The following is a 23,168-nucleotide window of genomic DNA, read 5'->3' on the forward strand; positions in this document are numbered from 1 at the left end:
CCCACCCTCGTGACGTCAGGGCCGCCGGCGCCACGTGCCGGGGGGGGGCGGAGGGACGCGCCCCCTCCCGGGCGGTCTCGTCGCCGATTGGACGCCGGGAGGGGGCGTGTTGCCGTTGGGGCGGGAGGCCGCCTGTGATTGGCCGGGGGGCGGGCGGCCGCCTGTGATTGGCCGGCGGGCGGTGGAGGGTTGGGGGAGCGCTCGGGGATGGGGTCGGAGCGGCGGCGGTGGCGGCACGGAGGCCTCCCTGCGGACAGGTGGGTGGCCCGAGGCCCGGGGGGGAGGAGGGTGGGGCGCAGGGGAGCCCCTTCCCTCCCTCCCCCCCCCCCGGGACCCGCCAACGCATCCAAATAATGGCATCTGCTGAGCGCTTACTGCGGGCTAAGCGCTGTGCTAAGCGCTGGGGGACATCTGGGAATTCATTCATTCGATAATCGCGATGGTGGCATTTGCTAAGCGCTTACTGTGGGCCGAGCACTGGGCTGAGCGCCGGGGGAGATCCGAGAATAATAATGAAGGTGGTGTTTGCTAAGCGCCTACTAGGGGCCGAGCACTGGGCTGAGCGCCGGGGGAGATCCGAGAATAATAATCCGGATGGTGGCATTTGCTAAGCGCCTACTATGGGCCGAGCACTGGGCTGAGCGCCGGGGGAGCTACGATACCAAAAATGATAGTGGTATTTGTTAAGCGCTTACTGTGGGCCGAGCACTGTCCTAAGCGCTGGGGGAGATCCGAGAATAATAATCATGATGGTGGCATTTGCTAAGCGCTTACTATGAGTCAGGCACTGTGCTAAGCGCTGGGGGAGATCTGAGAATGATGATAACAGGGACGGTGGCGTTTGCTAAGCGCTTACTATGGACCGAGCACTGTTCTGAGCGCTAGGGGAGATATAAGCTCGTCAGGGTGGTTCCGGGTGGGGCTCCCAGTCTTCATCCCCATTTTGCAGATGAGGTCGCTGAGGCCAGAGAAGTGAAGTGAACTTGCCCACAGTCACCCAGCTGACAAGTGGCGGAGGCGGGATTCGAACCCACGACCTCAGACTCCCCAGCCCGGGCTCTTCCCACTGAGCCGCGCTGCTTCCGGAGGAGGGGGGGGAGGCAGGGTAGCCCGCCTCATCCCCGCAAACGCCACCAAATAAATAGAATCATAGATCTGTACACATCGTTAAAAAGATAGAGGAATAAATCCATTCGTTCATTCATACAGTCGTATCAGTAGAAATAAATTCATTCGGTAGTATTTATTGAGCGCTTCCTATGTGCAGGGCACTGCACTAAGCGCTTGGAATGGACCGTTGGGCGACAGAGACCGTCCCTGCCCAACGACGGGCTCACGGTCTAGTCGAAATAAAATTAGAGATATTCATCCGTTCATTCGATCGTATTTATTGGGCGCTTACTGGGTGCAGAGCACTGGGCTAAGGGCTTGGAATCCCCAAGTCGGCCCCGCCCACGACAGGTTCACGGTTTAGATGGGGGGAGGTGGGCATCGAAACAAGAAGAATCGATAGAGATAAATAGAATTAGAGGTATTCGTTCGATCGTATTTATTGAGCGCTTACTATGCGCAGAGCACTGTACTAAGCGCTTGGAATGGACAATCTGGCAACAGACAGAGACAGTCCGGGCCCGTCGACGGGCTCACAGTCTAAATGGGGGAGACAGACAGCAAAGCAAAACAGAACAAAACAAGTGCTCTGCACATGGTAAGCGCCCAGTAAATACGAATGAACGAATACCACAATAATTATGGCATCTGTTAAGCACTTACTGTGTGGCAGGCACTGCGCTAAGCGCTGGGGTAATCGGGTTGTCCCAGGCGGGGCTCCCAGTCTTCATCCCCATTTTGCAGATGAGGGCACTGAGGCCCAGAGAAGCGAAGCGGCTTGCCCGAGGTCACCCGGCAGACAGGTGGCGGAGGCGGGATTAGAACCCCCGACCTCTGACTCCCAAGCCCGGGCTCTTTCCACCGAGCCACGCTGCTTAGATACGAGATGATAACGAGGGTGGACGCAAGTCCCTGTCCCACGGGGGCCTCACAGCCTCAGCGCCCCTTTTACAGATGAGGTAACTGAGGCGCAGAAGAGTGAAGTGACCTGTCCCCAGGTCACCCAGCAGGCGGGGGGGCGGAGCCGGGATTGGAACCCAGGTCCTCTGACACCCGGGTCCGTGCTCTACCCACCGAGCCGCGCTGCTTCCCGGACCCAAGGTGACGCTTCTCCCGGCGAAGAGAAAGCAAGGAGCGCCTTTCCGCGGGCTTGTCCGCGCACGTTTTCGTTTCTGAACGGTGGCCGGCAAAGCCGCTTCCCTGGTGGCCACAGGGACCCGTCCCTACCCTGCCGTGCCGCTTAGTAATAATGTTGGTATTCGCTAAGCGCTTCCTACGTGCAGAGCGCCGTTCTAAGCGCCGGGGGAGATCCAGGGTCATCGGGGCGTCCCCCGTGAGGCTCACGGTCTTCATCCCCGTTTGACAGATGAGGGAACTGAGGCGAAGAGAAGTGATGATAATAATGTCGGTATCTGTTAAGCGCTTCCTAGGTGCAGAGCGCCGTTCTAAGCGCTGGGGGAGAGACGGGGTCATCGGGTTGTCCCCCGGGAGGCTCACCCTTAATCCCCATTTTACAGATGAGGGAACTGAGGCCCAGAGAACAGAAGTGACAGTAATAATGTTGGTATCTGTTAAGCGCTTACTCTGTGCAGAGCACCGTTCTAAGCGCTGGGGGAGAGACGGGGTCACCGGGTTGTCCCACAGCGAGGCTCACCGTTAATCCCCATTTTACAGAGGAGGGAACTGAGGCCCGGAGAAGCGAAGCGACTCGCCCACAGTCACCCAGCTGACGCGTGGCAGAGCCGGGATTCGAACCCATGACCTCGGACTCTCAAGCCCGGGCTCTTGCCACTGAGCCACGCTGCACACAGTGAGCACTCAGTAAATACTTTCGAATGAACGAATGAATGCCGCTGCCCTGTGGACCAAGTGGGGTCGGAGTAATGATCGTGGTGTTTATAAAACGCGCCCTCCGTGCTAAGCACGGAGGGTAGGGAAGCAGCGAGGCTCGGTGGAAAGGGCCCGGGCTGGGGAGTCAGAGGTCGTGGGTTCGAATCCCGGCTCTGCCACTCGTCGGCTGTGTGACTGTGGGTGAGTCGCTTCGCTTCTCTGGGCCTCAGTTCCCTCAGCTGGAAAACGGGGATGAAGGCTGTGAGCCCCAAGTGGGATTAAGCCGATTGCCTTGTATCTATCCCAGCGTTTAGAACAGTGCCCGACAGATACCATCGTTATTATTATTCTCTGCCCTCGGTTTCCTCATCTGTAGAAATGGGGATTAAATCCCTCTCCCTCCTGTTTAGACTGTGAGCCCCATGTGGGCAAGGGCTTCGTCCAACTGATCGTCTCGTATCTACCCCAGTGCCCTGCACACGGTAAGAGCTTAACAACAAGAGAAGCAGCCCGGCTCAGCGGAAAGAGCCCGGGCCTGGGAGTCGAGGGTCACGGGTTCCAATCCCGGCTCCGCCGCCTGTCCGCCGTGTGACTTCGGGCGAGTCGCTTCACTTCTCGGGGCCTCGGTCACCTCATCTGTGAAATGGGGATGAAGACTGTGAGCCCCACGTGGGACAACCTGATTCCCCCGTATCTCCCCCAGCGCTCAGAACAGCGCTCGGCACGTAGTAGGCGCTTAAATGCCGTCGGTATTATCGTTGCCATTGTCATTATTGGAAAATATCTATGTGGAAGCAATCTCCAAGGGGATTTCTGGATGCATTTACAGATGAAATCTAAAACGGGCCCCTGAGAGGTAGCTAGGGGCAGATTTATAATTGTGGTGTTTAAGTGCTTACTATGCGCTAAGCACTGTACCAAGCACTGGGGTAGATGCGCGACAATTGGGTCCCACATGGGGCTCAACAATCCGAGTAGGAGGGATGACGGGTATCGAGTATCCGTCTGCACTCGAGGAACCTGAGGCCCAGAGAATAAAAATGCTGTTATTTGTTGAGCGCTTACTACGTGCAGAGCACCGTTCGAAGCGCTGGGGGAGATACAGGGTCATCGGGTTGTCCCACGGGAGGCTCACAGTTAATCCCCATTTTCCAGATGAATGAATGAATGAATGTTGGTATTTGTTAAGCGCTTACTACGTGCAGAGCACTGTTCTGAGCGCTGGGGGAGATACGGGGGAATCAGGTTGTCCCTCGTGAGGCTCCCAGTCTTCCTCCCCATTTTACAGATGAGGTGACTGAGGCCCAGAGAAGTGAAGTGACCGGCCCACAGTCCCACAGCTGACAAGTGGCGGAGCCGGGATTCGAGCCCGTGACCTCGGACTCCCAAGCCCGGGTTCCTTCCACCGGGCCACGCCGCTTCTCTAAGTGAAGTGACTTGCCCGGAGTCACCCGGCAGGCAGGTGGCAGAATCGGGATTAGAACCTGGGTCCTCCGGCTCCCCGGCCCGTGCTCCTGCCGCTAGGCCACGCTGCTTTCTCCGGTTATTTATTTAGTTATTCTCATCTGCTCCCTGGGGAGACTTCAGCCCCCAGAACTGATTCCTCCAAGATCACCCAGCAGATCTTGGCCCTACTTGGGCCGGCCTTCGTTCGTTTATTCGTTCAGGCGTATTTATTGAGCGCTTCCTTTGTGCAGAGCACTTCTCTCCAGGATCACGGTTAACACATCTGCGAATGAGCCACTTGCCAGCTCATTTTGGGAAAGTAACTTCATGCTGTAGGGAGGATTTTTTTTTAAAAAAAAACAAAAAACAAACCCACTTGATTTATAACTCGTTTTCCTCTTCAGTGGAGGCGAAGCCGGTTAAAGATCGAATCTCATGGGAACCCTGTGACCTGGGGGACGGAACTGTACGTTTCGGGGCTGGAATAAAACCAGGCCAGGTGCGCTTTCTCAGCTCTTCCCGCTCCTCCCGCCCCAGGCCCCTTTCCCATTCTGATTTATAGCCGATTTAACGGCGCACGCCCGGCCGGGCACCTGCTCAGAGACCCCTCGTGCCGGGTCGCGGAGAGAGTTGGCTCGGGGAAGCGGCGCGGCTCAGTGGAAAAGAGCCTGGGCTTCGGGGTCAGAGGTCACGAGTTCGACTCCCGGCTCTGCCCCTCGTCAGCTGCGTGACTGTGGGCGAGTCACTTCACTTCTCTGTGCCTCCGTTCCCTCATCTGTAAAATGGGGATTAAGACGGGGAGCCCCGCGTGGGACGACCCGATGACCCTGTATCTCCCCCAGAACAGCGCTCTGCACATAGTAAGCGCTTAACAGATACCAACATTATTTAACGTTATTAGTTGAGCAGAGAGCGAGCACGGCCTGGATCCAGTGGCTTCCCTGGACGGAGAGGGAGCGGGGAAGGGAAGGGGAGGAGGGGACGAGGCACGAGGGGACGGCGTCCCGGGGAACGCGGCAGCGGCGGGGGGACGTCGAACGCTGGCCGGGAGGCCGAGCCGGGCCTCCGCCCGGGTTGGAGGGCTGCCCGGCGAGGGGCACCGTTCATTCATTCAGTTGTATTTACGGAGCGCTTACTATGTGCAGAGCACCGTAGTAAGCGCCTGGAATGGACACGTGGGCCACAGAGAGACAGTCCCTGCCCATTGACGGGCTCTCAGTCTAAGCGGGGGGAGACGGACAGAAACCGGACAACTTTTAATCGCGATAAATAGAATCAAGGGGATGGACTGCTCGTTAACAAAATAAATAGGGGAACAAAAATATATACGAATGAGCGGAGAGGGGGAGGAGCAGAGGGAGACGGGGGAAAGGCACCGGTGGAGATGAGCTCCTTCCTCCGTCCGTGGGCCCGCGGGCAGCGCGGAACCGGGGCGGGAGCCCAGCCTGAACCCACAGACCGGCATCGTCATGAGTAGGAATGACGATCCCGGCCCCTCCGCCCTCCCTGCCAGGAATGCAGGGAAATCACTGAGCTTCGTGGGTGGAGAGCGCTGAATCCGTTGCGTGAGGATAACGTGGTCAGTCGCATTTATTGAGCGCTTACTCTGTGCAGAGGTACCGTCCGCTTGGGAGAGTACAGCAATAAGCAGACACGTTATTCTATGGTATCTGTTAAGCGCTTACTACGTGCCGGGCACTGATCTAAGTGCTGGGGTCGGTACTAGGTCATAATGATAATGATGTTGGTATCTGTTAAGCGCTTACTATGTGCCGAGCACTGTTCTAAGCGCTGGGGGAGATACGGGGTCATCGGGTCGTCCCACGTGAGGCTCACAGTCAATCCCCATTTTCCGGATGAGGTCACTGAGGCCCAGAGAAGTGAAGTGACCTGCCCACAGTCACACGGGGCAGAGCTGGGATTCGAACTCATGACCTCTGACTCCCAAGCCCGGGCTCTTTCCACTGAGCCACGGGTAATCAGGTTGGCCGCAGCCCCTGTCCCGCGTGGGGCTCACGGTCCTAATCCCCGTTTTCCAGATGAGGGAACGGAGGCCCAGAGAAGTGAAAGGACTTACCCGAGGTCACACAGCAGACAAGTGGCGGAGGCGAGGTTAGAAACCAGGGCAGGCTCGGGCTGTAGCCGCTAGGCCGTGCTCGGTGTGAACTAGGCAGGCCCTCGAGGGGCTTCGCAATCTGAGAAAAACGAACTTCTACCAGTCATCTCTCAGGGTAGGGCAGAAACTATGGCTTTTGTATAGGTGACATATCAATCTATCAGTCAATCGACTGTATTTATTGAGTTCTTACTACGTGTAGAGCACTGCGCTGTGCGCCTGGGAGACTACAATACAATTAGCAGACACGTTCCCTGCCCACAATGAGCTTATTCATTGATTCTGTAGCATTTATTGAGCGCTTACTATGTGCAGAGCACTGTATTAAGCGCTTGGAATGGACAATTCGGCGACAGATAGAGGCAATCCCCGCCCGTTGATGGGCTCACGATCTAATCGGGGGAGACAGACATTAATGTAACTAAATATAAATCAGTTATAATATGTATTACGTACGTAGTATGTATTTTTGCATCGTACTGCACTCTCCCAAGTGTTCAGTACAGTGCTCTCCCCAGAGTAAGCGCTCAATTAATACAATTGATCGATTCCATGTGTACTAGATGTGCACGTATTTTGAAGTATTAGGAGACACATTGCCCCCAACGAGTTTTCAGTAGTGATGATAAATGAGAAGCGGCACGGTGTGGTGGATAGGGCCTGGGGAGTCGGAAGGTCCTGGGTTCTAATGCCGACTCCGCCACCTGTCCGCTGCGTGACCCTGGCCAAGTCACGTCATTTCCCTGGGCCTCAGTTACGTCATCTGTAAAATAGGGATCGAGACGGCGAGCCCCACGTGGGACCCGGCCCGCGTCCGACCCGATTTGCCGGTATCCAGCCCGGCGCTTAGTACGGTGTCTGGCGCAGAGTGAGCACCTGACAGATACCTTAATTAGGATTATCGTTACGGTCTAGCGGGGAAGATGGACATCGAAATAGATCACGGATGCGTACGGAGGTGCCGTGGGGCTGAGGGTGGGGTGGATGCAGGGTACAGATCCAAGCACAAGGGTGACACAGAAGGAAGAAAGAGGAGAGGAAAGGAGAGTCGGTGGGGGAAGGCCTCTTGGAGGAGTTGGGATTTTAATAAGGCTTTGGAGGTGGGGGAGTGGTGTTCATTCATTCAATAGTATTTATTGAGCGCTTACTATGTGCAGAGCACTGTACTGAGCGCTTGGAATGTCCAAGTCGGTAACCGATAGAGACAGTCCCCGCCCTCTGACGGGCTTACGGTCTAATCGGGGGAGACGGACAGACGAGAACAATAAATAGGATCGAGGGGATGAACATCTCATTAAAACAATAGCAAATGAATAGAATCGAGGCGATGTACATCTCATTAACGAAATAAATAGGGTGATGAAGATATATACAGTTGAGCGGACGAGTACGGCGCCGAGGGGAGGGGAAGGGAGAGGGGGAGGAGCAGAGGGAGAGGGGGAGAAAGGAGGGTTTAACTGTGGAGAGGTGAAGGGGGGGGGGTAGAGGGAGCAGAGGGAAAAGGGGAGCTCAGTCTGGGAAGGCCTCTTGGAGGAGGTGAGCTGTAAGTAGGGTTTTGAAGAGGGGAAGAGAATGAGTTTGGCGGAGGCGAGGAGGGAGGGCGTTCCGGGACCGCGGGAGGACGCGGCCCGGGGGTCGACGGCGGGACGGGCGAGAACGGGGGCCGGCGAGGAGGTGGGCGGCGGAGGAGCGGAGCGTGCGGGGTGGGCGGTGGAAAGAGAGAAGGGAGGTGAGGTAGGAGGGGGCGAGGGGACGGACGGCCTCGAAGCCTAGAGTGAGAAGTTTTTGTTTTGTGCGGAGGTGGATAGGCAACCACTGGAGGTTTTTAAGGAAGGGGGTGACAGGCCCAGAGCGTTTCTGCGGGAAGATGAGCCGGGCGGCGGAGTGAAGAATAGACCGGAGCGGGGGGCGAGAGAGGAGGAAGGGAGGTCAGAGAGCAGGCTGACACGGTAATCCAGCCGGGATATTACCAGAGCCTATAACAGTAAGATAGCCGTTTGGGTGGAGAAGAAAGGGCGGATCTTGGCGATTTTACCACTATATATAAATACATGTGTTCTGGCATTTATGAGTGGGGAGGGAATTCCAAGTTCCAGAAGGAAGTTGTGGGTGAGGGGTCGCTCAGCTTCTCCGCGGAGCTGGCTTGATGGGCCAGGTTTGGCCCAAGGATCCCAGTCCGCCCCTTACTCTGGTCCTAGGCCGGGAGGCTTCACCGGACCCTGAAGGGTGTGCGCGAGGTGAACGCGGCGGAGAGGCCACGTGCCGGATCCCACCCCCACGCCCACGGAAGCTTGAGAGCGGCGGGTTGGAGAAAAACCAAAGGGAGCCCGTCACCCGACGGGCGACACACCCAGGAAATTCGTTACCACGGGAAGTTGTGCAGACCGAAGGCAGCGGCGGACTTAGCCATTTGGAGGAATTCGCGGACAAGCCGTCCGTAAAAAAAACTCGTGACTAGAGGCAGAGTTAGAGCTGTTGGTTCGTTGGGTCGCATTTACCGAGCGCTCACTCTGTGCGGAGCACTGTATTAAGCGCTTGGGAGAGTACAATGTTGGTATTTGTTAAGCGCTTACTGTGTGCAGAGCACTGTTCTGAGCGCTGGGGTAGACAGAGGGGAATCGGGTTGTCCCACGTGGGGCTCACAGTCTTCATCCCCATTTTACAGATGAGGGAGCTTCGATGCCGGGAGATCGGCTCTGTCCCTGAACTTGGTGGTCTGGAATCTTACCTTGCCGTCTGATGTTTTTTTTTCCTTCTGGCATTTAAGTGCCAAGCGCTGTACTAAGCGCCGGGGTGGATAGAAGGAAGATCAGCGGGGAGGACGCAGTCCCTGTTCCACAGAGGGCTCCACAGGCCTAATCCCCGTTTGACAGATGAGACACGGAGAAGTGAAGGGGCTGGCCCTAGGTCACCCGGCGGACAAGTGGGGAGGCAGGAGGGCCGCGTGGACAAAGCGGAGGCCCGGGAGTCGGAAGGACCTGGGTTCCGATCCCAGATCCGCCACTTGTCTGCCGGGCGTGACCTTGGGCAAGTCCCCTTCACTCCTCTGGGCCCGTTCCGTCATCAATAAAATGGGGATGAAGACGGTGAGCCCCACGTGGGACAGGGACTCTGTCCAACCTGATTAGCTTGTATCTACCCCAGTGCTTAGAACGGTGCTCGACACATAGTAAGCGCGTAACAGATGCTATCATTCGACAAGCAGCGCGGCTCAGTGGAAGGAGCCCGGGCTTGGGAGTCCGAGATCATGGGTTCGAATCCCGGCTCCGCCCCTTGTCAGCTGTGGGACCGTGGGCGAGTCACTTCACTTCTCCGGGCCTCGGTCACCTCATCTGGAAAATGGGGATGAAGACCGGGAGCCTCCCGTGGGACCACCCGATGACCCTGTATCTCCCCCAGCGCTTAGAACGGTGCTCTGCACGTAGGAAGCGCTTAACAAATGCCAACGTTATTATTAACAAATGCTATTATTAGAGAAGCAGCGTGGCTCAGTGGAAGGAGCCCGGGCTTGGGAGTCAGAGGTCACGGGTTCGAATCCCGGCTCCGCCGCTTGTCAGCTGTGTGACTTTGGGCGAGTCACCTGACTTCTCTGGGCCTCAGTTCCCTCATCTGTAAAATGGGGATGAAGACTGGGAGCCCCACGTGGGACAACCTGATCACCTTGTATCCCCCCAGCGCTTAGAACGGTGCTTTGCACGTAGTAAGCGCTTAACAAACGCCATCGTTATTATTATTATTTATGTGGCGGAGCCAGGGCCGGAACCCAGGTCCTCTGACTCCCAGCCACCAGGCCCCGCGGCTTCACTTCGCTTCTCTGTGCCTCACTTACCTCATCTGGAAAATGGGGATGAAGACGGTGAGCCCCACGTGGCACAACCCGATGACCCCGTATCTCCCCCAGCGCTTAGAACGGTGCCCTGCGCATAGGAAGCGCTTAACAAATGCCAACATTATTATTATCATCATTCTCGGCGGGTGAGCCGGTTATCTTGGGGAGTCGGGAGAGCTGAGCGTGACCGCTGGCTCCATTCTGACTCAGAGGGGACGGGTGCTACTGACTCACCCGGAGACTTTAAGCAGCTCCTCCCCACCCTCTGGGGCCCTCGTGTCTCCATGTGCAAGCTGGGGAGAAGAACAATAATTATGGTATTTGTAAAGCGCTTACTCCGTGCCGGGCACCGCTCTTAGGGCTGGGGTGGACACGAGCAGATGGGGTTGGACACGGTCCCTGCCCCACGTGGGGCTCGCGGTCTCCATCCCCATTTTACAGATGAGGGAACCGAGGCCCAGAGGAGCGGAGTGACTTGCCCGCGGTCACACAGCAGACAAGCGGCCGAGCTGGGATTAGAACCCGTGACCTTCTGTCCGCCAGGCCCGGGCTCTAGCCACCGTGCCGTGCTGCCGCTCGCTTTCTTCTCCTTCCCGAGGGGGTCGCCGAGTAGCCGACAGTACCCCAGTTTTCTTTCTTTACGAATAATAATGTTGGTATCTGTCAAGCGCTTACTACGTGCAGAGCACTGTTCTGAGCGCTGGGGGAGATACAGGGGGATCAGGTCGTCCCACGTGGGGCTTACGGATTATGAATTATTGAGTTATGTCGCATGTGGACTGATTAGCTTGTAGTAAAAGCAATATTCCTTCATTCAGTAGTATTTATTGAGCGCTTACTATGTGCAGAGCACTGTACTGAGCGCTTGGAATGTACAGTTCGGCAATAGATAGAGACAGTCCCTGCCCATCGACGGGCTCACGGTCTAATCGGGGGAGGCGGACGGACAGAAACAAGACAACTTAATTGCGATAAACAGAATCAAGGGGATGGACGCCTCATTATCAAAATAAATAGGGGAATAAAAATACATACAAATGAGCACAGTGCCGAAGGGGGGGGGGGGGAAGCAGAGGGAAAGCGGGGGGAAGGGGGCTTAGCTGAGGGGAGGTGAAGGGGGAGCAGAGAGGGAGCAGAGGGAAAAGGGGAAGCTCAGCCTGGGAAGGCCTCTTGGAGGAGGTGAATAATAACCGTGGTACTCGTTAAGTGCTTACCGTGCGCCAAGCCCTGTTCTAACCGCTGGGGTAGATACACGATATCGGGGACCACCGTGGGGGACTCACCGTCCCGATGGCCATTTTACAGACGAGATAACCGGGGCCCAGAGGCGTGAGGTGACTTGCCCGAGGTCACCCGGCAGACGTGCGGCGGAGCCGGGATTAGACCCGCCGAGCTCGGACTTCCGAGCCCGGGCTCTTTCCCCTCGGCCCCGCTGCTCCTCCCCCAGCGCTGAACACGGTGCCCGGGACGCAGCGAGCGCCTGACCGGTATCGTTTCAGAAATCTGTAAAATGAAGGGGCCTCGGAGCCCCAGGCCCGGAGGGAAAGCGCCGGACCCCGGGCGGTCGGCGTCGTGCGCGTCGGAGACGCCGGCTGACGCCGCCCTCCCCCGTGTCTCCCCTCAGAGCCGCGGGGATGGGCACCCCGGCCTCGGTGGTGAGCGAGCCGCCCCCCTGGCGGGTCCCCCCGGAGCCGCGGGGGCGCAAACGGGCCTCGGCCAACATCTTCCAGGACGCGGAGCTGCTGCAGATCCAGAGCCTCTTCCGGCGCGGCGGGGACCGGCGGGCCGAGGAGAGGGCCCGCATCGTGTGGGAGTGCGCGGGGGAGCCCGGCGTGGCCGAGGCCTTGAGGCGGCTGCGAAGGAAGCGGCGTCGACGGCTGCCCCCGGACCGGGCCGAGGACGGCGCCCGCCGGCGGTGCGGTCGGCTCCGGTAGGTGGGAGAGGGCCCGGCTTGGGCGAGCGGGCCGGGACGGCTGCCCCTCGCCGGCCCGCGCCCCGGCCGCCCGGGGAATCCCCGGACGGTTCCCACTGGGTCGGTACCGGGAGCCCCACGACGGGCCGATGACCTCGTATCTCTCCCAGCGCTTAGGACGGTGCCTGGCGCCTACCATGCCTACTGGTGCCCGTCATCGCCTCCGCCCCTTGGTTCCTCCGGACCGTAAGGTCGTCGTGGGCAGGGAATGCGTCCGTCGATTATTTTGTAATCTCCCAGCTCTTAGGACGGCGCTCTGCACACGGTAAGCGCTCAGTCAGTACAGTCGGATGAATGAACTCGCGATAATAAGACGTAGCGTGACACGGCGGATAGAGCAGCGGGCCCGGGAGTCAGAAGGACCTGGCCGTGCCACGTAATAGCAACAAATAATAATGTCGGTACCTGTTAAGCGCTTACTATGTGCACAGCACTGTTGTAAGCGCCGGGGTGGATACAGGGTGATCAGGTGGTCCCTCGTGGGGCTCCCCGTCTTCATCCCCATTTTACCGATGAGGGAACTGAGGCCCAGAGAAGCAAAGTGACGTGCCCACGGCCACACAGCCGACAAGTGGCGGAGCCGGGATTCGAACCCAGGACCTCTGACTCCCAAGCCCGGGCTCTTTCCATTGAGCCACGCTGCTTCATCTCTGCTGTGTGACCTTGAGCAAGTCACTTGACTGCTTTGGGCCTCAGCTACCTCATCTGTAAAATGGGGACCGAGGCTGTAAGCCCCTTGTGGGACAAGGACTGTGTCCAACCTGATGAGCTGGTATCTCCCAGCCCTCAGTAGAGTGACCGGAACGTATTAAGTGCTTACTCTGTGCTAAGCGCTGCGCCCAACACCTGCGTAGATACCATCCAGTAAGATCGAACGAGTCCCTGTCCCACCTGGGACGCACAGCAGGGGAAAGTGAATGGGTATTTAAATTCACATTCTACAGATGAGGACACTGAGGCCCAGAGAAGTTACATAATAATCAGGGTATCTGTTAAGCGCTTACTATGCGCCGAGCACCGTTCTAGGCGCTGGGGGAGATACGGGGTCATCGGGTGGTCCCACGTGGGGCTCACACTCCTCATCCCCGTTTTAAAGATGAGGTGACTGAGGCGCAGAGAAGTCAAGTGGCTTGCCCGAGGTCACACAGCAGGACGAGCGACGATGGTGACGATGATTACGGTATCTGTTTAGCGCTTACTATAATAATAATAATGATAATAATGTTGGTATTTGTTAAGCGCTTACTATGTGCCGAGCACCGGGGTAGACACAGGGGAATCAGGTTGTCCCACGTGGGGCTCACAGTCTTAATCCCCATTTTACAGATGAGGTCACCGAGGTACCGAGAAGTTAAGTGACCTGTTCAAAGTCACACGGCTGACAAGTGGCCGAGCCGGGATTCGAACCCCTGACCTCCGACTCCAAAGCCCTCGCTCTTTCCACCGAGCCACGCTGCTCCACACTATGCGCCGAGCACCGTTCTAGGCGCTGGGGGAGATACGGGGTCATCGGGTGGTCCCACGTGGGGCTCACACTCCTCATCCCCGTTTTAAAGATGAGGTGACTGAGGCGCAGAGAAGTCAAGTGGCTTGCCCGGGGTCACACAGCAGGACGAGCGACGATGGTGACGATGATTACGGTATCTGTTAAGCGCTTACTATGGGCCGAGCACCGCTCCAGGCGCTGGGGGAGATACGGGGTCATCGGGTGGTCCCACGTGGGGCTCACATTTTTTAATCCCCACTTTGACAGAGGAGGTGACCGAGGCACAGGGGAGTGAAGTGACTTGCCCGAGGCCGCCCAGCAGACAAGCGGCAGAGCCGGGATCAGAACCCACGTCCTCTGCCTCCCAGGCCCGGGCTCTTTCCACTGAGCCGACTTGCTGTAGGTCACACACCGGCCAAGGGGGGGGGGATTGGGATTAGAACCCGCATTTCCCGAGCCCCCCCCGACCGTGCTCTCTCCACTCCCCCGTGCTCCTTCTCGTGCTTTTCCTCGGGCAGTGACCCCATCCGTAGACGTCCCAAAATATCAATGGTACTTAGTGTAGGCTTACTGCGTGCAAAAAGCGTTTGGGAGAACGGAATGTAACAGAGTGGGTAGGCGTGTCCCCTGCCCACGAGGAACTGACAGTATAGAAGTGGAGACAGATATCACAGTAAATTATGGATACGCACATCGGTGCCGAGAGACTGAGGGTGGGCTAAGTACGGTGCAGATCTACTAATAATAACGTTGGTATTTGTTAAGCGCTTACTACGTGCGGAGCGCTAAGCGCCGGGGGAGATACAGGGTCATCGGGCCGTCCCACGTGAGGTTCACGGTTAATCCCCGTTTTCCAGATGAGGTAACTGAGGCGCAGAGAAGCCAAGTGACTTGGCCCCCAGTCACCCAGCTGACAGATGGCAGAGGCGGGATTCGAACCCACGACCTCCGACTCCCAAGCCCGGGCACTTCCCACTGAGCCACGCTAAGCGCGGGGACCACGCGGAAGGGAGCGGGAAGGGGGAAAGGAAGGCCTAGCGGGGGAAGGCGTCGTGGAGGAAGGGAGCGTGATCATCCGTTGGATACCGAGGGTGGCGGGGGGGGGGGGGGGGGTGCCGGGCCAGAGGCGGGACGTGGGCGAGGGGTCAGCGGCCAGACGGTTGGGTCGTTCATTCAGTCGCCTCTTTGGAGCACTTACCGTGCGCAGAGCACTGTGCCGAGCGGCGGGGGAGAGTGCAGCGCAGCAACAAACCGACACGTTCCCCGCCCGCAACGAGCTCACGGGCTAGACGGAGAGACGGACGTTAATATACGGAGTCAGCTCCACCTCGTCCGCTCGGTCATAATGCTGGTATTTATTAAGCGCTTACTACGCGCAGAGCACCGTCCTAAGCGCTGGGGGAGATAACAGGGTCATCGGGTCGTCCCACGTGAGGCCCACGGTCTTAACCCCCATCTTACAGATGTGGTAACGGAGGCCCAGAGAAGTGACCTGCCCAGAGTCACCCAGCTGACGAGTGGCAGAGCTGGGAGTCGAACCCACGACCTCTGACTCTAGCGAGCGCTTACTCTGTGCAGAGCACCGTAGGCAGATGAGATCTGCCCCCGCCGTAGTCATCTCCCCCTCTAGAACGTCAACCCGTTACGGGCAGGGAACGCGTCCGCTCATCCCGGCGGACCGTACCCTGCCCGGCGCTCAGTTCAGCGTGCCGCACGCGGCGATGCGCTCGGTAAATACCGTCCATCGACGGAGGCGCAGCGAGCAGGTCGGCGTTAGAGGGACGGAGTGCGCGGGTTGGGTCGTGGGGGGAAAATCGGGGACGGGAGGTGGGAGGGGGCAGGGCGACCGGGTGCCCTGAAGCTGATGCCGAGGGGTTTCCGCTTGACGTTGGGGTGGATGGGTCTCTCTCTGTTGTCCGATTGTCCATTCCGAGCGCTTAGTACAGCGCTCCGCACCCAGTCAGCGCTCAATACGTACCATCGAATGAATGGACGGGCATCCACGGGAGCTTCTCGAGGACTGGGGAAACACGGACCGCACGGGTTCGGTGGAAAAACGACCCGGGCGGCGGAGGGACGCGGGGAAGAGACGGGAGGCCGGGCCGTCGGCAAGGAGGCTGACGCGGCCGTCGGGACGGGACGGGACGAGGACCCCGGTGGGAAGAGCCCGGGCTGGGGCGGCGGGGGTCGTGGGTTCGAATGCCGCCTCCGCCCCTCGTCGGCTGGGTGACTCTGGGCAAGTCACTTCTCTGGGCCTCAGTCATCTCATCTGGAAAAGGGGGGTGGAGGCCGCGAGGCCCCCATGGGGCAACCTGACTGCCCGGTGTCCCCCTCCAGTGCCGTGGGGCAAACTGACCACCTAGAGAAGCAGCGTGGCTCCGCGGGGAGAGCCCGGGCTTGGGAGTCGGGGGTCATGGGTTCGAATCCCCGCCCTGCCACCTGTCAGCTGTGTGACCGTGGGCAAGTCACTTCGTTTCTCTGTGCCTCAGTTACCTCATCTGTAAAACGGGGATCGGGACCGTGAGCCCCACGTGGGACGACCCGACTACCCCGTACCCACCCGAGCCCTTAGAACTAGTGCTGGGCACATAGTGAGCGCTTAACGGATACCAACATCACTGTCGTTATCGTTACCTTGTATCCCCTTCCGGCGCTTAGAACGGTGCCTGGCGTACCACCGTTGGGGGAAGCAGCGTGGCTGAGCGGAAAGAGCCCGGGCCTGGGAGTCAGGGGCCGTGGGTTCGAATCCCAGCTCCGCCCCTTGTCAGCTGGGTGACCGGGGGCAAGTCACTTCACTTCCCTGGGCCTCAGTTCCCTCGCCCGTAGAACGGGGGTGAAGACTGGGAGCCTCACGTGGGACGACCGGATGACCCCGTATCTCCCCCAGCGCTTGGAGCAGTGCTCTGCACATAGTAAGCGCTCAACCGATACCGACGTTATCGTCGTCATCATAAGTGCTTGGATTAACGAGGTAGCCGGTCGGATGGAGCGCGAAGGGTGGATTTTTAGGGATGTTGCGAACTGACGGGATTTGGCGACGGATTTAGTAAACGGGTTGAAGGAGAGAGGTGAGACGGAGGATGGTGGTGCCGTCTACGGCGAAGGGAAAATCGGGGGGGGGGGGGGGCAAATGCGGGTTCTAAGGGGCCTTCCTCCCCCTGCCCCTTCCTGCCCTTCTCCCTCTCCCCACCCGCCTTCGTCCCCCCCTCCCGTTCGGCCATTTTAGCAGTAGAGCTCCCCAGGGGGAGAAGCCGGAGCCCAGAAGATTTTAGAGATTAAGCTGGGGCGGGGAGCCGCCGTGTGCGGCCGAGGTCCGCGTTCTCGCCCTCCCGCCGCCGAGCGCCTCTCTCCGCTTTTCCCCGCAGGATGCCCGAGGAGCGGGCCGCCTCCCCCGCCGGGGCGGCCGCGGAGCCCCCGGCCCCCAGGAGGACGAGCGCCAGGATCCGTCAGCGCCGGGGGAGGGCCGGCCCCCTCGGCTACCTCCACCAGATCCGACGCTGAGCCGGGGCGGGAGGCCGGCCGCGGGGCCGTCTCCCCCGGGTGCCCCGGGGGGTCCTTCGGGGCCCGCTGCGGGACGAAGCCCGAAGCGGGCGGGTCCCCGCCGAGGAGAGAAGGGCTCTCTTCGGGGCCTTCCCTCTCTGGCCGCCGGCACCGCTCGCGTCCGAGCGAGAGCGGCGGCGTTTTCTGAAACTAACCCGCCTCCCCCGTCCTTCCCGATCTGACGCTACCGTTGGACCGAACCGTCCCCCCAGGTTCTTTTGGGGTGCCGGGGCTGAGCCCGGGCCCGGATTTCTCCTCCTCTGATGAAGGGGAGTGGGGCGAGCCCCCCACCCCCGCTGCTCCCCACCCTTAGCGGGAGAGAGGAAACGGGGGTGGGGCCCCCCAGAGCGGAAGAGAACGTTTAATAAAAAGACACGAGCGCAGAACGGCGTTGAGTCCGCCTGGGCCTGCGCCGGGCGAGGGCTGTGGACTGGGCGGTGCCGGAACCCCGGACGGATAACCCTCACGTCTGCTAAGTACTTACTTTACGGCACAGGTGCGAGATAAGCCGATGGGACTCGGTCCGGGTCCCGCGCGGAGCCCGCGGTCTCGGGGGGAGGGAAGATCGGGTATTTCGACCCCCTCCTTCAGGTGAGAGAACCGAGGTCACACAGCGGGCCGACTGCAGAGCTGAGATTAGAACCCGGGTCCCTCGCGTGCCGGGCCTGGGCCCTTTCCAGTAGGTCAGGCTAACTTCTCTGAGGATCTCAGAGACTCACAAGGGTCCCGACCCCCCCGGTGGCCCAAGGGAAGGAAACCGATTCGCGTTCTTCTTTGCCGCCTTTACCCTCTCGTGGTCTCTGCTCGCCGAGCGTCCACGGAGGAGCTGGAATCGGCCCGGGAGACTGGACCCCCCCCTCCCCGGCCTCGCGTCGCCCCCCGGGCCAAGGAGGACGTGAGGCGGCGCCGGTGGTTTGAGAACAGGCCGGGGGAACGGAGCAGAAAGGGGCACGGGCCTGTGCCGCTGCAAGGGGCGGTCCGCCCCCGCCCCTACGGCCGGGCTGAGGCGTCCGTTCTTTCCTTTCCCTCTGATTTCGAGAACCCTCGGTCTCCGGAGAGCTTTTATCTCCTTCCCCTCCTCGGCATCCCAGCGAGGGAGGGGGTTTTCGTCTGCACCCCATTTTACAGACGAAGAAACTGAGGTACGAGGTCCCTGCCGCGGGCCAGGTGTGCGCCCCGGCGCAAGTGGCTTACAGACCGTAACTTTCGGGGTTTGGGGGTGCCCTGGTCTTCCCTGCTGCTGCCGAAGCGGCGTGGCTCAGTGGAAAGAGCCCGGGCTTGGGAGTCGGAGGTCGCGGGTTCTAATCCCCACTCCGCCACTCGTCTGCCGTGACCTCGGGCAAGTCACTTAACTTCTCGGCGCCTCGGTTCCCTCACCTGGAAGAGGGGGATTAAGACCGTGAGCCCCACGTGGGACGACCTGATCGCCCTGTATCAACCCCAGCGCTTAGAACGGTGCTTGGCACGCAGTAAGCGCTTAAACGCCACCGTTTACTATTATTATTCCCTCTCTGTGGCCGAGTTAAGTTTGCCACATTCTTTTGACCGTCCCACGTACCGGGAAGGGAGGCTGTCCGTGTCGAGAAGGGGAAGGTAGTCACGTGGCCCGGCGGCCAGACGACGAGCCTCCCCTCCCCGACACCAAGCAGCACAGCCGACGCGGCGACGGCCGCGTCCCGCCCTGTCTAGCTGGAGAGAGAGCGGCCCGGATGTGCAGCCGACGTGTCTGTCGATTCTTATATCGGTACTCTCCCGGGCACTTGGTACAGTGCTCCGCACACAGTAAGCGCTCAACAAATACGATCGAATGAACGAACGCCGGCCCAACTGCCCCGGCAGGCCTGTGGCACCGCGATGGCGGGTCGTCAGGCACCTGCGTTGCCCCTGGTTTTTCCTGGTTTGGAAAAGCTGGCGGGAGGGAAAGGGATGGGCCCCAAACTCGCTTCTCCCGCCCTCCCCTACTATTTACAATTGAACACATTTTACCGTTAAGCCGCTGCCCTACTTTGAAACGCCGATGGGAAGTGGGTGGGGTCCAGGAAATGCCACCGGTCGCCCTGCGCTAGGGCCCGCTGACCCGGCCGGAGCTGGTTTCCCCCGTTCCTTCGGCCCGGTCGGGGTTTGCCGGGCCTGGAATGCCCTCTGCCGGTGCCGCCGAAGCTCCTCCCCTCCCCTGGCTGCAAGCGAACTCGGCCCCGGATACGGAACGGGCCGCTCGACTTTTGCGCCGGAAAAGCCGCTTCCCCTTAATCGACTCCTTACGGCCTTTCCCCCCAACCCCCGTCCTCCCGCTCAGCTTCCCATCCCAGCCTCAGGCCCCCCCCCCCCCCCCCCCCCCGCTTCCCAAGAAAGGTCGGGCGAGGGGCGACCGGAATCGGATCCGTGTTATTCGTACATCTGCGTCGGTTTAAATACATTACATACGGTTTCTACAGTGCATTAGAAGAACGATGCGTCGGAGGCAGCAGCAGTCACGGATGGGCGCTCTTCGCGCAGCGTCGACGGCCGGCCCGGCCCGGGGCGGAGCCCACACCCCGCCGCCCTCCGTCGTGTCCCGCCAGCCGGCCCGCTCCCTGAGTGCCTATTCCGGTCCCGTCTTCCCCGCGTGCCCTCTCTCCCTCCCCCAATCCCCTCTTGGGACATCCCGAGCCCAACCTTCAGGGCTTCTGTCAGCGGTAGGGGGTCTGAGAAAGAACTCCCCGAGGGAGGGAGAGGGGTGGAGAGGGAGGCGCCGGTCCCCTCCCCAGAACCGACCCCGCCACGGATACCGACCGGTCCGGGAGAAGAGATCACCTCACTGATTAAGCGCAGTTGCCAGAGCGACCGTCGGTCTCCTCTGACGGGTGCGCGCGTGCGACCGCACGATCACCCACTGCAAGCACGGGCCGTCGCGGACGGGCTTGGGCCCCTCGACCTGGAGAGAAATACGGAGCCGGGTACCGCTCCCCTTCCCTCTTAGCAGACCGGGGCTCCGTCGGTCCGACGGGCCGGGGACCTCACCGGTGCCCGGGGCTCAAGAGCCACTTCCAAGAGATCCTTGAGTTCAGACCAGAGATCGAGGAGAGGGGAACGTGGGGGAGGAAGGGGGGGGGAGGGGGGGGGGGAACGAGGCCGCTCACGAGGATTGTCAGTGCCGGGACGGGAGGGAACGGGGTTCTCCCCGGCCTCGGCGGCACGCCGAAGCTTGCCCGCCGGACCCGTTCTCGACCCCGCCTGAGACGGGGCCGGGAGGCCCGTCCGCGCTACCGCTGCCGACGCCGGCCGGGGCCGGAAGGCGGGAAGCCACGGCGGAGGCCGGAAGCGGGGAAAGAGCCGGCGGGGCGGGGGAGGCCGGCGGGCCTCGCGGCTCTGGGATGAGAGGGAGGCGGGCGGGCCCCGACCGGCGCTGCTCTCCCCGCCTCCTCCTCGCCTTCTTTGGCTATTTCTCAAACCGTGGGGGCGGTTTCCGTCTAAGGCCAGTTTGCCCGGAAGAGGCCAGGGTCAGGGTGGAACCGTGAATCAACGGGGGCAACCCACAGCCGGTTCCCCCAGGGAGGGGACGCTCTCCTCCTGTCTCCCGGAGGAGAGGGACGGGGGCACGCCAACTCCCCGGGGAGCTGCCGGTGCCAGGCGCGGGCAGGCAGGGGACCAAGGCAACTGAAAACTTTCCTCCCCGGGGCCCACCTCCGCCCGCTCCTCAGACGGGCCGCCGGGGCAAGAAGTAAAGGCAAGAAGAACGTAAACGACGCCGCTGCCTCCTGCCTTCCCGTGTCAGGAATGCGTTCCACCCTAAGCCCGGCCAAGAGAGCTCGACTGAACCCTCTGCGGGAGGAGAGAGGCGGAGAGGGCTGCCCGGACGCCCGAGGAGGAGGAGGGGGGGAGGCCCACGGGATCGAGGGTCGGGGCGAGCCTGGGCAGGTGGATGACAGAGCGCCTCGGGCTGGAAGCCCCTCCGGTGGGGTCAGGGGTGGGACCGGGGGTTGGCTCTCAGCGGACAGCAGCAGGAGATGGATTTAAAATGATAAGGACGGAGGAGAGCGCCGGGACCACTGCCTGGGATGGGCGGGGGAGGTATGTAGATCTGAGCTCCCGGGGGAAGCGTCCGGGAAGGCGGGAGGCAGGGAGCCGTAGAATTCAAGCAGCGTGTCCGGCCCGCGCCTCCCGGTCTGCCCGCCCGCCCGGGCCCACCTGCCACGGCAAACCCGCCCGGGCCCCGTGGGTCGAGGTGCACGCCGAGAGCCGCGACCTCCCTCCCTATTAAAAAGTCACGTCCGGCCGCCCTCGCCTCTCGTCCTGCGGACCCCCGGCGAGGGCCGGGCAGGCGGGGGGCGGACGGGCCCGGACCGCGAGAGATTAAAAGAGATCCCGGGAAAGTAAAACAACAAAGGGGCCGGCAAGCTCCCGGGCTCCGAGCTCACCTTCTCGGGCCGGGGCGGGCGGGGGGGCGCGGGGAGAGGAAGGAGGAGGCAACCGCGCCGGCCACCGGGAAGCTCGGCGAATACTAGGCGACGGGAAGAGGGGGCATCCGGGGCCCCGGAGAGCCATCCGCCTGGCGCGGGCGCCGCCGGGTGCGAGGCCCCCCGGCCTCCCGGGTCCGCCCGGGGTCATTTCCCAACGGAAGCATTCGGAGACCCGGCGGGCGACGCGCCCGGGTATCGCCGCGGGGGGGTTTCGTTCGTTTTCCGACACGTTTTTCATTGGGGGAGAGAGCGAGGGAACTGAGGATGCGAGGCGGCAGATTCCACAGACGGCAGCCGGCACGAGGCGGGAGACGAGACAGCTATTTCCCTAGGCCCCCCCCCCCCCCCCCCGAGCCTGCTCCCCTGCAGACTCCCACCACTCGTCCCTGACTCCACCCAGAGCGCGGCGGGGAAGAGGGAAGGGCCGGGAAGCCCGGACCAACCTACCGCTCCTGCTCCCGGTGGGCGGGAGATCTCGGAGCGGCTTCCATCTGCCCCTGCGCTTTGCCCCGCCACCCGCCCCGCGCCCCCCCCCCCCCGCCGCGCGGGTCCGCCCGGGCCCTCTCCCGGCCCCGAAGTCCGACGGCGCGCTTCCCCGGCCTCCCGGGCTACCACCAGGAGAAGAAGGGCTTTCGGCTCTGGAAGCTCTGGGTGTACGACTCGCTGGAGCTGCGCTGGTGGGAGCGGGCCGTCTCCACGATCACCGGGGGCATCTGGACCAGGTGCAGGGGGCTCTTGCCGTCTTTCAGGGCCTGGGTCAGGTTCAGGATCTGCGGCAGGAAAGAGAGGCGGGATCGAGGGACTCTCGAGAGAGCCCGGGCTTGGGAGTCGGAGGTCGCGGGTTCTAATCCCGGCTCCGCCGCTCGTCAGCTGCGTGGCCTTGGGCAAGGGGCTTCGCTTCTCTGGGCCTCAGTTCCCTCATCTGGAAAAGGGGGATGAAGACTGTGAGCCCTACGCGGGACAACCTGATGACCCTGCATCTGCCCCAGCGCTCAGAACAGCGCTTGGCACATAGCGAGCGCTTCACAAATACCGACGTCGTCATTATTACAGCCAGGCAGACCCTCTGATCTTAGTGGAGGGCAAGCCAAGACCAGGAGCTCCTGGGAGGAAGAAAAAGACGAATTTTCCATGGGGCTGCCTTCCTCCACCAGAAGCCGGGACGGGGAGGAACATTCTCTCTTCTTTTCTCATTTCTGTGGTATTCGATGAGCACTCACCAGGTGCCAAATACTGCACTAAACCCTGGGGTCGATACGAAATCGTCGGGTCGAACACGGTCCCCGGCCCACACGAGGCTCGCTGTGGGCAGGGAACGTGCCTGTCTGTCGTCGTATCGTACTCTCCCGGACGCTCGGCAGAGTGCCGGGTGTGCAGAGTAAGCGCTCGGTAAGTATGCG

At 60.8% G+C, this 23,168-nt stretch overlaps 2 protein-coding genes across 2 annotated transcripts in view; one reads left to right on the forward strand and one right to left on the reverse strand.

Annotated features, from left to right (window-relative positions):
* The first annotated feature begins 209 nt into the window (after positions 1-209).
* AVPI1 (arginine vasopressin induced 1) lies at positions 210-17,716 on the forward strand. Its single transcript, XM_029058929.1, has 3 exons — positions 210-257; positions 11,956-12,261; positions 17,155-17,716. The coding sequence occupies exons 2-3, from the start codon at positions 11,966-11,968 to the stop codon at positions 17,288-17,290; spliced, it is 432 nt and encodes a 143-aa protein (XP_028914762.1). The 5' UTR covers positions 210-257; positions 11,956-11,965; the 3' UTR covers positions 17,291-17,716.
* Positions 17,717-19,695: 1,979 nt separating this feature from the next.
* Positions 19,696-23,168, reverse strand: part of PI4K2A (phosphatidylinositol 4-kinase type 2 alpha) — a gene marked incomplete at its 5' end in the record, with an annotated part of 35,336 nt that continues 31,863 nt past the window's right edge. The window contains one exon of the mRNA XM_029059890.2: positions 19,696-22,538. Within this exon, the coding sequence (XP_028915723.1) occupies positions 22,377-22,538 (162 nt within the window). The remainder of the gene's footprint in view (positions 22,539-23,168) is intronic.

Source organism: Ornithorhynchus anatinus, chromosome 3 (genome assembly GCF_004115215.2).
Source record: "Ornithorhynchus anatinus isolate Pmale09 chromosome 3, mOrnAna1.pri.v4, whole genome shotgun sequence".
Taxonomy (NCBI): domain Eukaryota; kingdom Metazoa; phylum Chordata; class Mammalia; order Monotremata; family Ornithorhynchidae; genus Ornithorhynchus; species Ornithorhynchus anatinus.

Excerpts from the sequence above, each read along its gene's own strand:
- AVPI1 (XM_029058929.1), top strand. The coding sequence starts at position 11,966 with ATGGGCACCCCGGCCTCGGTGGTGAGCGAGCCGCCCCCCTGGCGGGTC. Across the intron at positions 12,262-17,154 it reads CGGCGGTGCGGTCGGCTCCG|GATGCCCGAGGAGCGGGCCG; the intron begins GTAGGTGGGAGA and ends TTTTCCCCGCAG.